The 18,126-nt window shown below is 37.3% G+C and overlaps 1 protein-coding gene across 3 annotated transcripts in view; it reads right to left on the bottom strand.

Annotated features, from left to right (window-relative positions):
- Window positions 1-18,126, bottom strand: part of DYM (dymeclin) — a 388,874-nt gene that overhangs the window by 269,428 nt on the left and 101,320 nt on the right. For all 3 annotated transcript variants that reach the window (XM_040264506.1, XM_040264509.1, XM_040264508.1), the window contains one exon: window positions 17,348-17,490. In XM_040264506.1, the coding sequence (XP_040120440.1) occupies window positions 17,348-17,490 (143 nt within the window). The remainder of the gene's footprint in view (window positions 1-17,347; window positions 17,491-18,126) is intronic.

Raw genomic sequence — 18,126 nt, 5'->3', positions numbered from 1 at the left:
CTCCGGGAGTTGGTGATGGACAGGGAGACCTGGTGTGCTGCGATTCATGGGGTCGCAGAGAGTCGGACACGACTGAGCGACTGAACTGAACTGAACTGACTGAATCCATCATCACAGTGATTCTGTTTTTTCCCAAACATTTTATTATAAAGATGGTTAAACATCCAGAAAAGTTGAAAGAATTATATATATACTAAAAACCTATCTACTAACCATCTAGATTTTACATCAACATTTTGTTTTAAGATAACATCCCTATCCATCTATGCATCACCATACTCCCCATCAATGTAGCTTAATTTATTTATGCATTTCAAAGTAAGGTGCAGAAACATTTTAAGAGGGAAGTTTTTGAATCCTAACTCTAGACTTTATATTATTATTTACTCATGTAAAAATGGTCTCAAAATTATACCAACTATAATTTATGGGGGTTTTTACTACCATTCACAAATTCTCTCAGCAAGTAATCTTGAATAAATCTAATCTTTTTATTTACTCCAAACGTCCACGCTGAAATCAATGTAAATTTTAAAGCAGCTGCTTAATGAAAGTTGCACTCATTGACTGTGATAGAATTTGACAGTTTTAAGGCAAATCTGCTCTAATTGCTTCATTTTTCAAATAAGATTTACATTCCCCAAAATTAGAATTCTGTGACTTTAGTATTCTTATGTTTAAAGTATCGTTAATAAGTTAAATTCCACAATAAAATAAATTATGTTAGTAGATTCTCAAAAACAGGTTAAATCACTGATATCAAATAAAAAAACACTGACAGCAAGGCTTAGAAATTTATTCCTAAGATTTCATTTGAAATTGATTGCATTATTCTGATTTCCTCCTGGTGAATATGAATGAACTGATTCCCAAACTATCTGTAGCATAAAAGAAGCTTCAGTCCTCCCTTCAAATCAGTTAAAAACAAAATGAGAACAGAGGGCTGGCATACTGACTTTTCAACACCATTTCTGTAAACTGGTTTAGGAGTGATTTCCAGCAAATTACAAGGATAAAAGATAACAAGTCAATATTATTATTTTGACATTTTCAATGAATATCATTTAATAAACATTTTTTAAAACTCTAAAATCTGACCTAATACTTTAAAATTTTTACTCATTAATTTGTTGGCTGTGCTGGGTCTTCATTGCTGCAAAACAGCTTTTTTCAGTTGTGGCAAGTGGGGGCTACTTTTTGTTTCAGGGTGCAGGCTCAGTAGTTGTGGTGCAGGGGCTTAGCTGCCCCACATCACGTGGAATCTTTTCAGACCCAAGGTTGAACCCGTGTCCCCTGAACTGGCAGGCAGATTCTTAACCACTGGACTACCAAGCAAGTCCCTAAAATAATACTTTTTTCAGAGAGCAATTAAAAGTAAAGTAACTTATATTATGACTCTACAACAAAATATGATGTTTGTGTCGCAGATACTAATCTAAATGCTCACTGTAGCCCTGCAAGGAACCATTAGAAGGAAACAGAATCTGAAATTAACTATGTTTTATAAGCCACAAAATGAGTTCAGTCCTGAAAATAAACAAGTAGAAAGAAAAAGTCACTCTTTCACCTAGTATATAAAGACCTATCAGATCATTCCAAACAAAAATGAATGTAGAATGTAATTATTATTTATAAACCACTTTCTTTTTTGAAAGTTCAAAGTGCTTTAATTAGAAATGTTTTCACAACTATGCCTGTTTCTGAGTGTCACATACTTTTTCTCTTACTGTAGTTTTTCTTTCTCTCAATGAGTCAGCCCAGAAGAAGCCAAAACTGAAGACAAAAACAATCGTCACATAAAATAAATTACAACTACTACACACCATACCTATCATAAAGAATTCAGTAACTTTTTTTCAATAACAATTGAGGGAAATAAATTTTAATCTTCAAATCTTTATTAATTTCTAGTATAGCATTTGCCTAAACAAATAATCACTACTTTGGCATTATAGTTTGGCTGGGACAGCCAGCACAGCAAGCAAAGGAAAAAAAAACATTTTTGATGGCTCATTCAAATGGAAAAGCCATATATCAGAAGTTATTGTGTAAAACCTCAGTACTTATGATGGAAAGCAGTTTGGCAGAACATATTTAACTAGGCTTGGCTCTTTAAAACATTAAATACTCAGTTATAATCACATCACAGCTTTGTCTTATAATGAAAAAATACACAAGAAATTTCAAAGTCAACTCTTCCTTTGCTTCATCCTTTTTTTAGGTATTAGAGGCTACTTAGAAGCCTGAAAATATATTAAAAGACAAGATCAAAGAACAGAATCAAAAGAAAAACAATAAATGTTATAACTTATTTTTTCTTCTCACAATATAAACTTTCAACCTAACTCTTTTAGTGATTATCTTTAGTCTCTACTATAAATGTATATACCAAATAACAGATATTTTCATAATTTACATTAAAAATCTTAGTAAATCATTACTAAAACGTCACTGAATTTTTTCTAAACAGAAGTTATCTTTCAAATATAACTATGTGATACTTGCTACTGATAGTGGCCGTTTATTGTGTACCTGCTGGGTAACAGCTCTTGCCTACACATTGGCTCATCTGATGACCTCAGAGGCCCTACAAAGGAAAGAGTTATTCTCATTTTACCTTGAAGAATTTGAGTCACTGAGAGGTTAAATAGCCCAAGAACATCTAGTGAGTAAATGGCAAGACCAGCATTCAGTTTTAGGTCTACTACCAACAGCCAGATACTTGAGCTTCTTCCATGATACCAAATTATCAAAATCTAGAGCCAAAATCCCTCCAAAGGACAATCATATGGGGTGGCCTCCAAAATCAGATCCATCCATCTTGGCTGAGCGATGCCTGTGCCACCAGGAAAGACTCTGAATTAGAATGATTGGCCAAAGACCACCCGGAAACTAATCCCATCACCATAAAACCCGAGACTGTGAGCCACACGGCAGAGCAGTTCTGCGTTTCCTTACCCACTGCTCTCCAACAGGGTGCCCTTTCCCAATAAAATCTCTTGCTTTGTCAGCACATGTGTCTCCTCGGACAATTCATTTCTGAGTGTTAGACAAGAGCCCAGTTTCAGGCCCTGGAAGGGGTCCCTCTTCCTGCAACAAATGGCGACTCTGGTGGGGACTCTTCTTCACTGAGACTGACATCCTGACCACTCAGGGTACTCAGGGGCCAGCTTGCCTGCCAATGGACTAGAGAGAGCGGCTGCAACCGGGACCCTTTTGTCCCTGGTCTCCTCCTGACGCAGACAACTGGCCAGAGTGCCCCAATCGGTAAGGAACAAGAGACTTGATGGACCTCTCTCCCTTCCCTCTCTCTTTCCTCTCCTTAACCCTTCCTGTCCTTCCCTGTTTTTCTAGTCCCCGGTCCTGGACGCAGGAATCTGGTCAAAGGGCCCTCAGCCTGAGCTGAGGACTGGAGACTGATGACCTCTTCTTGGCAGAGAACTCGCATTCTGGTTCTGATTTCTGGTAGGGCTGAGTTCCAGTCCTCTCTTCTCTGGCGGCCCAGGGAAAAGTCCCATAATGCCTGGATATCTGTAGGTGGCAGGAGATGTCTGTAAGGCCAACCCTTTCGCCCCCCTTCTCCTGCCTCCTCCCCCTTCTTCTTCCAACCTGGCTTCCTTTGCTTCCTTGAAATCTTTGATGTTACACTATAGGAGGTTTTCTGCAATGTGGGAGACCTGGGTTTGATCCCTGGGTCAAGAAGATCCCCTGGAGAAGGAAATGGCAACCCACTCCAGTATTCTTGCCTGGAGAATCCCATGCATGGAGGAGCTTGGTGGGCTACAGTCCATGGGTCGCAAAGAGTCGGACATGACTGAGTGACTTCACTTTCACTTTCCAAAATCAGAAAAGAAAATAATTTGTTTCAATCACAGGATTATTATTGGAAAGTCTCCTTATGCATTCTGTAATGCCACTTCTTCTGTTTTGTTTGTTTTTTTAAACATATTAGTGAGATTTGAATGGGCTGTGGGTGATCTACTTTGGCCACCAACTCTCAGCACCACCACTAAACAGTTTGTGGTTTAAAATAAAGAATGACTGGAGCTAAAAGGTACCTTAGCTATCAAAAAACATAAGGGACTAGCAGCCTCCAAAACCGAGAATTTCAGTGAGAATTTCTTCATGACCTACTTAATACCTACTACTGACTCAATGTTTTGAGTCCTCCCCATCAAATTCATATATTGAGCCCTAACCCTAATATGGTGGTAATAAGAGGTGGGGCTTTTGGAAAGTGATTAGGTTTAGCTGAGGTCATCAGCGTGGAGCCCCAGGATTGTATTTGTGACCTTGTAGGAGGAAGAAGAGACATCAGTGAAGAAATACCATGTGAAGATACTGTGCAACCAGTCAAGAAGAGAGCTTTCCCCAAGAACCAAATCAGACAGGACCTTGATCTTAGACTTTCCAGCCTCTAAAACTGTTGAGAAATAAACATCTGCTGTTCAAGCCACACAGTCTATGGTATTTTGTTACAGCAGTCAGTTAGTTCAGTCACTCAGACATGCCCGACTCTTTGCGATCCTATGGGACTGCAGCATGCCAGGCTTCCCTGTCTATCACCAACTCCCAGAACTTGCTCAAACTCATGTCCATTGAGTCGGTGATCTGACAAAATGTTACCACCATATACCCTGCTCCAGCACATAACAAGTCACACAGGTAGAAGTCTTCATTCACATGTTTTGTAAAACATCTCTAACAGTATAAGGTGGTTTGCTTATAGATTAAAGTAAGCATCAAGAATCAATTGTCTTACCAACTAACTAAGATATCTTGGACTAGTTGAACATTTAAAATATTTATTACAATTCAGGGTGGGTCAGCATTTTTTCTTTACTAAAATTTTTGGCTAATTTTATAAACAAAATATTAAAAAGAAAATATAATCTTATGAAAAACTAGTGAGTAAGAAATAGTACCATAGTGACTGTTGTCAAGGCAAGTTCATTTAGGAAGCAAGGAGAAATCTCTTGTGGGCAATATCTATTTAACAATCAGATTTTCCTTTCTGACTGTCATTAGCCAAATTTTGCACCACATAAAATGAAAAGTGAGTTGGAGAATGAGCAAAAATATGACTGGTATATTCAGTTTGGTCAGTATTTAAAAACATTTTTTTACCTAAATTTTAAGGCTTGAGCAGACAAAAAAGATAAAATAGTCTCTCAGATTTTTTAATTGTCTTATATAAATTTGTTAAGAGACTTTCCGGTCACTTATGTCATCTGTTTAACATATTTTCTTTTAAATTATTTTTATTTTGATTAGCAAGAAACTGCAGAGTTTCAGTACATATAATAAGAGTCATTTACCTGAGGAGGGATGCTGTATAGTTTTAAAGTTGGTTTTATACACAGTATCTCACTTACTCTTCACAATAACAATAACCTAATACAAAAACCCTTATTTTTCAGCTTTATAACTAGAATAATGAGATACAAAGAGTTAAAGAACTTGTCTAAGGACCATGCTAAGCTGGGGTTCCATCCCAAATAACCCAATTCTCCATATCAAATTCTGGAAATCCACCCTTATCCACAAGGACTTTCAGGAATGAGAGAAGAGAAAGAGCAACTGAGAGGTCTCTGTGGTGCAATCCAAACAGAGGAGATACAAGAGGAAAGGGGCCTCATCTGAACTCACAAAAGGCTCGCTCAGCACTTCCTGCCACTGGGGGACTACAAGGTCCAGTTTCATGAAGATCCTTGTGCACCAGTCCTAAGTCAGGGAAAACTGCAGGAATCCACTTTAACTCTCAAAGTCTGCTAGCTGGGAAAACCACACTACTTACTGCCCTCACAGCAAATCTTCACTGGGAACCCAGGAAATGAGATCTCGTTTACGTAGAACAGTCACAAAATCCCTAGTTATATTAATACTCTCTGTTATTTTACACATGCCACCTACATAAACACTCTGCTTTCCACACTGGAATTAGAATGTATCAATCCTCTCAATATGATGTCTAGCACCTAACTCTGAATGAAGCAGGAAGCCCCCAAATATTAATATTTTTCTAATGACAATCCAGGGCTCAAATTAGAGTAAATCTTATGCATTGGCTGGAGCTATGGATGACATTACACTAACAAAATTATATCTGAGATAGATACACTGAAAGGTCTGTACCTGTATTATAAAACCTGAAGGGGAATAGGACAGAAAAGTTACATATGGAAAATACTTAGATAATAAAATTAATAATAAAGCCATTAACAACTGAATGCTATCTGCCAAAACAGTTAATGGGCAGTTACTCTAGATGAATAAGAAAATACAGTGTTCAGAATGAGGGAATTTGGAGTTCCAACTTATTTCATGCTGTAGTACTGTACTGTCAGACTTAACCAATCCTAATAAATTAGACCACATCAGCTACAGAGAGCAAGAAGAGAAAGCAAGGTAATACAAAAGGAGAGGGTCAGTTAAACCCATTAGAGATGCCTCAAAACAACACATTCCCCAGTAGTTAATAGTATTGACTCAATTATCTGCCATGATGGGCTCCCAGCAGAACAAATTCAGGCACTAGAAAGGGACCAGAGTGTAATTTTGTACTCCAAAACTATGAATAAAAGTTTTTCAGTATGTATTATAGATATTACCAGATAAAGTAACATATTAATATATAATTCACTCTGACAAGTTCCAGAAAAATAAAGCACATTTAACATATATATGAAAATTATTTTTTTAAACAAAGAACGAAATTTGTTTTTTCAGTTTTCTAACTTTATTGAGGTTTCAATGGCTAAGTCAAAGATCTCTCCTGATAAATGTCACTGGACTTAAAAATATGTGAGTTACTTTCAAGTATCTTTTGTTATTGATTTCCAACAATTCCACAGTGATAAGGGAATAGACTCTGTATGATTTTGATACCTTTAGACCATGAGATTTTTACATCTTGTTTATGTCCCTGGATATAATCCAGTGTCTCCTAGTTTATAATCTATGGGAACTTAAATAGACTTTGTATCCTACTGCTGTGTGAAAAGTGTATTGGTGTGTATTAGTCGGTCTGTCATGTTCGACTCTTTGCAACCCCATGGACTGCAGTCTACAAGGCTCCTAGGTCCATAAAATTCTCCACGAAAGAATACTGGAGTAGGTAGTCATTCCCTTCTCCAGCTGATTGTCCTGACCCAGGGATCAAACCCAGATCTTCTGCATTACAAGCAGATTCTTTACCATCTGAGCCAGGTGCTTTTCAGATCTACTATATTCTTATACTTTTCTGTATATTCATTCTATTAACTTTTAGGAGTTTGATATTAAAACTCCAATTAAAAATATTAACTTATCTACTGAAAATAATTGTAATATAGAATGGAACTATATATAACTTTGTTCTGTATTTTCCAAGTCTCCTATAAATGTGTTATCAAACTATAATAATTTAAAAAACAAAAAGAGAAAAAAAGAACAGAATTTATAGAAGTTAATTTTCATTACTCTCATTGACTTCAATAAACTTACTAGTGGTAATCAAACATCATCCAAGCACTTACTAACAAGACCAATACCTCAGGACCAATAGTTAAACAGAAAGAAGGGCATACATACTAACCAAAGCAATCTATAGACTTCATGTGATCCCTATCAAATTACCCATGACATCTTTCACCGAACTGGAACAAATAATCCTAAAATTTATGTTGAACCACAAAAGACCCAGAATTGCCTAAGCAATCCTGAGGAAAAGAACACAAAAAGCTGGAGGCATAACACATTCAGACTTCAGATAACACTACAAAGCTATGGTAATCAACACAGCATGGTACTGGCACAGAAACAAAAGTATGAATGAGAGCCCAGAAATAAACCCACACACCTATAGTCAATTAATCTTCAATGAAGGAGGCAAGATGGAAAAAAGACAGTCTCTTCAGCAACTGATGCTGGAAATGTGGATAGTCACATGTAAATCAATGAAGTCAGAACACTCCCTCAGATCACATACAAAAATAAACCCAAAATGGCTTAAAGACTTGAATATAATCCAACATACCATAAAACCCCCAGAAGAAAACACAGGCAAAACGTTCTCTGATGTAATTCTTACCAATGTTTTCTTTGGTCAGTCTCCCAAGGCAAAAGAAATAAAAGTAAAAATAAACAAATGGGATCTAATCAAACTTAAAAGCTTTTGCATAGCAAAGGAAAGCATAAACAAAACAAAAGACTGGGAAAAAATATTTGCAAATAATGTGACTGACAAGGGCTTAACTTCCACAACATACAAACAGCTCATACAACTCAAAAAAAAACCCCAATAAAAACCGAATCAAAAATAAGCAGAAGAACTAACAGACATTTCTCCAAAGAAGACATTCAGATGACCAACGGGCAGAAAAGATGGTCAACATCATTAATTATAGAAATGTAAAGCAAAATTAAAATGAATCATGAATTCAAACGAGTCAGAATAGCCTTCACCAAAAAGTCTACGAACAGATTCTGGAGAGGGTGTGGAGAAAAAAGAACCTCCTACACTGCTGATGGGAACGTAAACTGGTATAGCCACTACAGTGAATAGTATGGAGGTTCCATAGAAAACTAAAAATAGAGCTACTATAAGATTCTGCATCCCACTCCTGGGCTTTGACACACACATGCAGGCACGCACACACACACACACGTAGGGCTACCCTGGTGGCTAATGCGCACACACGCACGCACACACACACACACGTAGGGCTACCTGGTGGCTCAAACGATAAATAATCTGCCTCTGGGTTCAATCCCTGGGTTGAGAAGATCCCCTGGAGAAAGGATTGCCTACCCACTCCAGTATTCTTGCCTGGAGAATTCCACAGACAGAGGAGCCTGGCAGGCTACAGTCCATAGGGTCACAAAGAGTTGGACATGACTGAACGACTAACACTTTCACTTTCACATATATATACATATACAAACAAACACAAAATAGAATATTACTCAGCCATAAAAAATGAATGAAATGATGCCACTTCTAGCAACATGGATGGACCTAAGAGATTACCACACTAAGTGAAGTAAGACAGAAAAAGACAAGTATCATATGAAATAGCTTATTTGTGAAATCTAAACAAACAAAAAAATGATACAAATGAACTTATTTATGAAACAAAAAGAGACTCACAGATACAGAAAACAAACTTATGGTTACCAAAGGGGATGGGGAGATAAATTAGGAGTTTAGGATTAACATATACAAACTATATGTAAATAGGTAAAAAACAAGAACCTACTGTTATGTAGCACAGGAAACTATACTCAATTATCTTTTAATATATTGTGAAATATGTATGTGTGTATATATATGAATAACTGAATCACTTCACTATACATTTGAAACTAACAACACTATAAAATAACTATACTTCAATTTTTTAAGTCTAAAAGAATAGACATCCCCTTTAAAAAAAAAAACACATTCAAGTATTTAGGGGTAAAGGGCCATGATGCATATAATTTATCTTCAAATAGTTAAAAGAAAAAAACTTGTGTGTGTACGTGTGTGTAGAATAGAGGGTGTAGAGGAATACAAATACAAAATAAATCAGATTAAAATGTCAACAATAAATCAATCTGGTTAAAGGTATACACTGATAATTTGGGGAATTTATTTTTGGAATTATTATATATATATGTGTGTGAGCTTATTTTCAAAGAAAGTTAAAAGTGGGAAAAAAAGCAAAATGTTGATAAGTCTTAAAGATGGGTTATGCATAGTCTGTACATCTTTGAAATTTTCCTCAATAAAATGTTAAAAAAAGAAAATACTAAACAACAAGGAGGTAAAATCATGTATGTAAATTTGATGCTTTCAAATTGTGGCTAGAGAAGACTCTTGAGAGTGCCTTTGACTGCAGGGTATCAAACCAGTCAATCCTAAAGGAAAATCAATCTCAAATATTCATTGGAAGGAGTGATGCTGAAGCTCCAATACTTTCGCCACTTGATGCGAAGAACTTACTCATTGAAAAAGACCCTGATGCTGGGAAAGACAGAAGGCAGGAGGAGAAGGGGACGAAAGAGGATACGATGGTTGGATGGCATCACCAACTCAATGGACGTGAGTTTGAGTGAACTCTGGGAGACAGTGAAGGACAGCGAAGCCTGGTGTGCTGCAGTCTACAGTGTCACAAAGAGTTGGACACTACTTAGCAACTGAACAACCAAATTAACCACTGAAGTGATGGGCAAACGTAAGACTTCAATAAATGATAGACATGTTATATAACTGAGTTTACATTTACCTTGAGTGTTCAGGTCATTTTAGTCGTTCAGTAGTGTCCAACTCTTTGCGACCCCATGGACTGCAGCACACCAGGCCTCCCTGTCCATCACCAACTCCCGGAGTTTACTCAAACTCATGCCCATTGAGTCGGGGATGCCATCCAACCATCTCATGCTCTGTTGTCCCCTTCTCCTCTCGCCTTCAATCTTTCCCAGCATCAGGGACTTTTCAAATGAGTCGGCTCTTCCCATCAGGTGGCCAAAGTATTGGAGTTTCAGCTTCAACATCAGTCCTTCCAATGAACATTCAGGAATGATTTCCTTTAGGGTGAACTGGTTGGATCTCCTTGCAGTCCAAGGGACTCTCAAGAGTCTTCTCCAACACCACAGTTCAAAAGCGTCAATTCTTCAGTGCTCAGCTTTCTTTATAGTCCAACTCTCACATCCATACATGACTACTGGAAAAACCATAGCTTTGACTAGAGGGACCTTTCTTGGCAAAGTAATATCTCTGCTTTTTAATATACTGTCTAGGTTGGTCATAACTTTCCTTCCAAGGAGTAAGCATCTTTTTATTTCATGGTTGCCGTCACCATCTGCAGTGATTTTGGAGCCCTGCAAAATTAAGTCTGCCACTGTTTCCCCATTTTTTTCCCATGAAGTAATAGGACTGGATGCCATGATCTTCGTTTTCTGAATGTTGAGCTTTAAGCCAACTTTTTCGCTCTCCTCTTTCACTTTCATCAAGAGGCTCTTTAGTTCTTCTTCACTTTCTGCCATAAGGGTGGTGTCATCTGCATATCTGAGGTGATTGATATTTCTCCCTGCAATCTTGATTCCAGCTTGTGCTTCCTCCAGTCCAGCCGTTTCTCATGATGTACTCTGCATATAAGTTAAATAAGCACAGTGACAACATACAGCCTTGACATACTCCTTTTCCTATTTGGAACCAGTCTGTTGTTCCATGTCCAGTTCTAACTGTTGCTTCCTGACCTGCATACAGATTTCTCAAGAGGCAGGTCAGGTGGTCTGGTATTCCCATCTCTTTCAGAATTTTCCACAGTTTGTGGTGGTCCACACAATCAAAGGCTTTGGCATAGTCAATAAAGCAGAAATACATGTTTTTCTGGAACTCTCTTGCTTTTCCCATAATCCAGTGGATGTTGGCAATTTGATCTCTGTGTTCCTCTGCCTTTTCTAAAACCAGCTTGAACATCTGGAAGCTCACGGTTCACGTATTGCTGAAGCCTGGCTTGGAGAATTTTGAGCATTACTTTACTAGCGTGTGAGATGAGTGCAATTGTGTAGTAGTTTGAGCATTCTTTGGCATTGCCTTCTTTTGGGATTGGAATGAAAACTGACCTTTTCCAGTCCTGTGGCCACTGCTGAGTTTTCCAAATTTGCTGGCATATTGAGTGCAGTACTTTCAGAGCATCATCTTTTAGGATTTGAAATAGCTCAACTGGAATTCCATCACCTCCACTAGCTTTGTTCATAGTGATGCTTCCTAAAGCTCACCTGACTTCACATTCCAGGATGTCTGGCTCTAGATGAGTGATCACACCATCGTGATTATCTGGGTCATGAAGCTCTTTTTTTGTACAGTTCTACTGTATTTTTGCCACCTCTTCTTAATATCTTCTGCTTCTGTTAGGTCCATACCATTTCTGTCCTTTATCAAGCCCATCTTTGCATGAAATGTTCCCTTAGTATCTCTAATTTTCTTGAAGAGATCTCTAGTCTTTTCCATTCTGTTGTTTTTCTCTATTTTTTTTGCACTGATCACTGAGGAAGGCTTCCTTATCTCTTGCTATTCTTTGGAACTCTGCATTCACAGGGTATATCTTTCCTTTTCCCCTTTGTTTTTCACTTCTCTTCTGTTCACAGCTATTTTAAGGCCTCCCCAGACAGCCATTTTGCTTTTTTGCATTTCTGTTTCTTGGGGATGGTCTTGATCCCTGTCTCCTGTACAATGTCACGAACCTCCGTCCATAGTTCATCAGGTACTCTATCAGATCTAGTCCCTTAAATCTATTTCTCACTTCCACTGTATAATCGTAAGGGATTTGATTTAGGTCACACCTGAATGGTCTAGTGGTCTTCCCTACTTTCTTCAATTTAAGTCTGAATTTTGCAATAAGGAGTTCGTGATCTGAGCCACAGTCAGCTCCTGATCCTGAGGTAGCTGTCTTAGCTTTGGTATTTAATTACACGCAAGTATTTACTGACAGTCTACAAATATAAGATGCTCTGCTGCAGTGACACCTTCACATAAGTCAAGAAGCAGCTTATACTCTCAGGACTCGAGTGGTGACGATGAAAGGCCAAACAGTAAGGACCTATATAGGAAAAGTATCTAAAAAAGAGTGAGAATCTGCTTAGTTGCTCAGTTGTGTGTCCTACTCTTTGCCATCCCATGGACTGTAGCCCGCCAGGCTCCTCTGTCCAAGGGATTGTCCAGGCAAGAAACTGGAGTGGGTTGCCATGCCCTCCTCCAAGGGATATTCCCAACCCAGGAATTGAACCCAGGTCTCTCACACTGCAGGCAGATTCTGTACCATCTGACCAGCAAGGAAGTCCAAGAATACTGCAGTGGGTAGCCTATCCCTTCTCCAGGGTATCTTTCCAACCCAGAAATCAAACCAGGGTCTCTTGCATTACAGGCAGATTCTTACTAGCTGAGTTACCAGGGAAGCCCCAAATCAACTATATTTCAACTGAAAAATTTTTTAAATAGGGGAAAATGAAAAAACAAAAAAAGGCCAGATAGCAAAGGTCAAGAGTCAAAAGAACAGAGCTAAAGTACAAACCAACATGACCTCTTTGCTACGTGATCTTAGACAAATAATTTAATAACTAGAAACAGCTCTTTACCAGCTATATTAAAAAAGTAAAACCATTTATTTCACAAGGTTGCTATGAGAATAAAGTGAGATACATAAAAGTTGCTCTGTAAACTGTGAAGTTTTATTGTATATAGAACCAATGGAGGGAGAATGAGGCTTGAACCTAGTAATCATAAGACAAAGCAGAGTGTTAAGTGCCTCAGGAAAATCCACATCTAGCTGTGAGGTAGAAAAGGAAGTGTTTTGTGGAGAAGGTGGTACTTGAGATGGATCTTAAGGGATGGAGGGTCAGAAAACTTAACAGTAGAGAAAGGAGGCAGTAGGATTCTAGATTAGAAAGATAACCCCAAGCAAAAGTATAAAAAAGGAAGAAAGTCAGGCATGTAAAAAGCAGCAGAGTTTCTGCTAAAGTCTGGGAAACAATCAAATATAAATCTGGAAAAATTGAGAATAAACTGGAGAGGGCCCTCCCAAACTCTTTGAAGGTCCAGATGTATGGCTCACTACTCCTCTGGACCCCAGTTCTAACAAAAACAGTCTCTTCTTCCTTTCCAGTTATAACAAAAACCTCACTGTCGAAGACTGTTGTGTTCTTTGAAATAAGGCACCCTAATTCAAAGGAAATAATTTAAGCAAACCATACTATACATATCCTGCTATGAAAGGAAATGCTTTCTAAATCCAGGAAAAATTTAATCCCAATGAAAATGAATATAATCCAAAAGGGTTTACAATTTACATTTGGCTTTAGCATCTCTCTCTTTTTTTTTTTTTTTTGGTGAGGACCTTCCAAATCGTATCTTTCTCAAGCTAATATTAAAGAAAATTCCTTAACTACCAACCAAAAGATCATCAAACCAAAAGATGACACTATTAAAGTCAAATTTCCTTGTCAACTCTTAGAGGAAAACATAGACAAAACACTCTGTGACACAAATCACAGCAAGATCCTCTATGACCTACCTCCTAGAGTAATGGAAATAAAAACAAAACTAAACAAATGGGACCTAATTAAACTTAAAAGATTCTGCACAGCAAAGGAAACTATAAACAAAAAAAAAAAACCCTCAGAATGGGAAAAAAAATAATAGCAAATGAAACAACTGACAAAGGGTTAATTTCAAAAACAGCTCATATAAATCAATCCCAGAAAAACAAACAACCCAATCAAAAAGTAGACAGAAGACCTAAACAGACATCTCTCCAAAGACATACAGATGACTAACAAACACATGAAAAGATGCTCAACTTCAACTCATTATTAGAGAAATGAAAATCAAAACCACAATGAGGTATCATCTCATACCAGTCAGAACGGCCATCATCAAAAAGTCTACAAACAATAAATGCGGGAGAAGGTGTGGAGAAAAGAGAACTCTCTTGCACTGTCCGTGGGAATGTAAACTGATACAGCTACTATGGAGAACAGTATGGAGACTTCTTAAAAAAAAGTAGTAATAAAACAACCATAAGACCCAGCGATCCCACTACTAGGTATGTATCCTGAGGAAACCAAAAGTGAAAAAGACACGTGTTCCCTAATGCAGCTCTATTTATAATAGCTAAGACACAGAAGCAATCCAGATGTCCACTGACAGAGGAATGGATAAAGAAGCTGTGGTATATATATACAATGGAATATTACTCAGCCATAAAAAGGAATGCATCTGAGTCTGTCCTAATGAGGTGGATGAACCTAGAGCAATTATACAGAGTAAAATAAGTCAGAAAGAGAAACACAAATATCATATACTGTTTAGATATAGAATTTAGAAAGATAGTAGGTACTGATGAGCCTATTTGCAGAGCAGCTATGAAGACACAGACACTGAGAACAGACTTACGGACACAGCCTGAAGGGGAGGAAGGAGAGGGTGGGAGGTATGGAGAGAGTAACATGGAAACATACATTACCAAATGCAAAATAGAAAGCCAATGGGAATTTGCTGTATGACTGAGGGAACTCAAACAGGGATTTGGTAACAACCTAGAGCAATGGTTTGGGAAGGGAGGCGGGAGGGACGTTCAGGTGGGAGGGGACAAGGGTAAATCAATGGCTGATTCATGTTGATGTTTAGTAGAAACCAATCCAATACTGTAAAGCAATTATCCTTCAATTAAAAACAAATAAAATTTTAAAATATTTCCTTTGTCAACTTGATTGACTTTCATGGAGTGTAGCTTAATTCAAAATTACATGGCTATGACTGTTCTCTTTTTTTTAATTTATTTTTTTATTGAAGGATAATTGCTTTACAGAACGTTGTTGTTTTCTGTTAAACCTCAGCATGAATCAGTCAAAGGTATACATATATCCCCTCCCTTTTGAACCTCCCTCTCATTAAGCTTCTTTTTTGCACAAAATACATAAGTGTGCTTTTTAGAAGAAAAATATCCTTTGGTTTTTTGTGGTTTTTTTTAATCTTTTGGGCCATATACTATAAAATAATAAATTACTCCATCACTTATACTTTTACATGAATAGTTTTAAGAAGACTTAAGAAGCTATGCAAAATGCTTTATCACTATAGGCACACAAAAATCCTAAGTCTATTTTAATGCCCTTAGCTGAATACTAAACTTCTTAATGGTAGGGGAAAAGATTAGAGAATCATTCAAAATTATGTGGAAATAGTCTTAAGAGGTTATCTATTCCAACTGTGATAGACATTTGCGAGACAAACTGGCAACTTCTTTCTGATACGCAGAGTATATCTGAAATTAAAAAGTCTTTTGGCACCCAGTACAGATGACATCATATACCATACTGGACTTCTTTCTTTATGATGACATATAACTGCAAGAAAAATCAAGAACTACACACATCTTTGAAAAACTGCAAAGTATTGTCATTGTTTCAAAGAAAGCAGTTAATGAATTTATACTATCTCCTCCAACCATACTGGAGAGTACTAGAAAATACTCAGCTTTTGAACACTAACACTAGTTTAATGACTGAAAAGAGAAAACACTGGGAATTCCCCAGTGGTCCAGTGGTTAGGATTCTGGACTCTCACTGCCAAGCAACCGGGTTCAGTTCCTGGTTGGAGAACTAAAAATCCCACATGCCATGTGGCCAAAAAAAAAAAACTACTAACAGATTAATTAAGCCTTTCCATGGAACACACAAAGCCCTTCCTGTGCTGCCTTTAGAGACCACACAAGAGTAAGCCTTGAAAGCCTCCTTATCTGAAACAATGAGGGCCACAAGAGGGGTGACTCAGAGAATGAACCTCTATAGATCTGATGGTCGAGGCAGCATGCTCAGCACCAGAGACAAAGCCAAGAGTGATTACAAATGTAATTCAACTTATAATACTAAAAGAAGTCAAAAGAAGACAACCTAGAACAGAGGTGTTTCAATCCAAAGAGGTTCCTGAGACTAATCATCTCATAAATTATCACACAGTACTCCATTTTCCTATCAAACTGACACCCTGACTAGAGTGTGGAGAGCATGTCACTGCCTAATTCAGCTGCAGAACTCAGCTCCATTTAAAATTCCTTCAGACAGCTGAACTCTACACTGTGTAATTAAGTGGACCATATACGGTTTCTTAAGTAAGAGTACCCACGCAGACCTTACAACTGCCAAAGCGCCAGCCTAGTTTTTGTTTCTCCTTCAGAACAAAGCACAAGTTCAGCTGACGTAACCTCACATGACCTAGGTCCTCTGGTATTTCTAGTCTCTTTTAAGTCAAAACACTGTGAAGCAGAAATGAGGCTTTACTGGATGATGGGAAAGGATTCTTCAGTTAATGAAATTTGCTTCCAATCTGACAAAATTCATGCTTGTGCCACTTCAGAATTTATTACAAGCCTCTTCAAAATGTGCTAATTTGTCACCAAACAAAGGAAACACTGTGTATAATAAAAAAACTACACCTAATTAGTCATATAAAATCCTACTCAAGAAAGCCCCTAAAATGGAACAATTTCCTCATAAAACGTAAGTGATAAAAAAGTTTCCAAGAGCATAACTGTATTTATATTGCACAGCTAGAATGCATACAATATGCATGTTTATATTCTTCTTGAAAAATGCTATCTTATAGGTAAACAATCTATGCATATTTGCATATACTTCCTTGTATAAATCAGTGCACCAAATGAAAAAATTCTCTATAAATTATTTCCAGTATTTCACATTCAACCAGCTACACAGATGCAATGTAACAGTACTGGCAGACAAGTGAACAGAATTTCTTATGACTAATTGGACAAAACCTACTACATACACCACAGAACTGACAAATTCTGGTGAGACTTACTTGCTACTCCTGATGCCAGTCCATAGAGCAGTCCTCCCCCATCCGACTGCTGAGGCAACACATGCGTTCCTGGAGGAGGTGGCTTTTCCTGTCTGATGAAGTTATACAATAAGGTTTTCACAAGTTTGCTGGTGTATGGAAGACTACACAAAAAGAAAAAAAAAGATAAATAAAATAAAACTCATATTTTGGGGAGTTCAACTGACTCTGTATTGTGATAAATATAATCTATTGACATAAAAGGGATTAGCACAATTCAAAGAAAATCTAGCATTGTCACAAAACAGAGACGATTATGGGCTTTGAGATCAGACTTCAGGTTGAATGAATTCTGGCTTTCCTCTTACTGTGCTGTATGTTGTTCATCAAATCATTTCAACTCTTAAGCTTCAGTTACTTTATTTGTAGTCAGTACAACAGGTGAGATATTACAAATTCAATATATAATACAGTATTTGACACTTGAAGGGAGGTAGTAACAGAATCAGTAGGAAAAAGCAAGAGTTAAAAAATACGGAATCTGACGTGAACAGTAATATTTGACTTAACCCAATATATCCAAAATATTCAACATATAACCAATATAGTTATTGAACCTTACATTTTTAAAAATAAATAAAAATATGAAATCATTCAATCTATGCATGCATACAAAAATATATCCATACATATACAGACTTTTTTTTTTCAATGTTAATACTCTGTCTTTCAGTAATGGATGGAGAGAAGAAGGGAGAGAAAATAGGTTAAAAGGAAAATGTGTTCATAAATTAGTGATG

Source organism: Oryx dammah, unplaced genomic scaffold (assembly GCF_014754425.2).
Source record: "Oryx dammah isolate SB20612 unplaced genomic scaffold, SCBI_Odam_1.1 HiC_scaffold_22, whole genome shotgun sequence".
In the NCBI taxonomy this organism is placed as follows: Eukaryota; Metazoa; Chordata; class Mammalia; order Artiodactyla; family Bovidae; genus Oryx; species Oryx dammah.
This window is presented reverse-complemented; position numbering and strand designations above follow the sequence as displayed.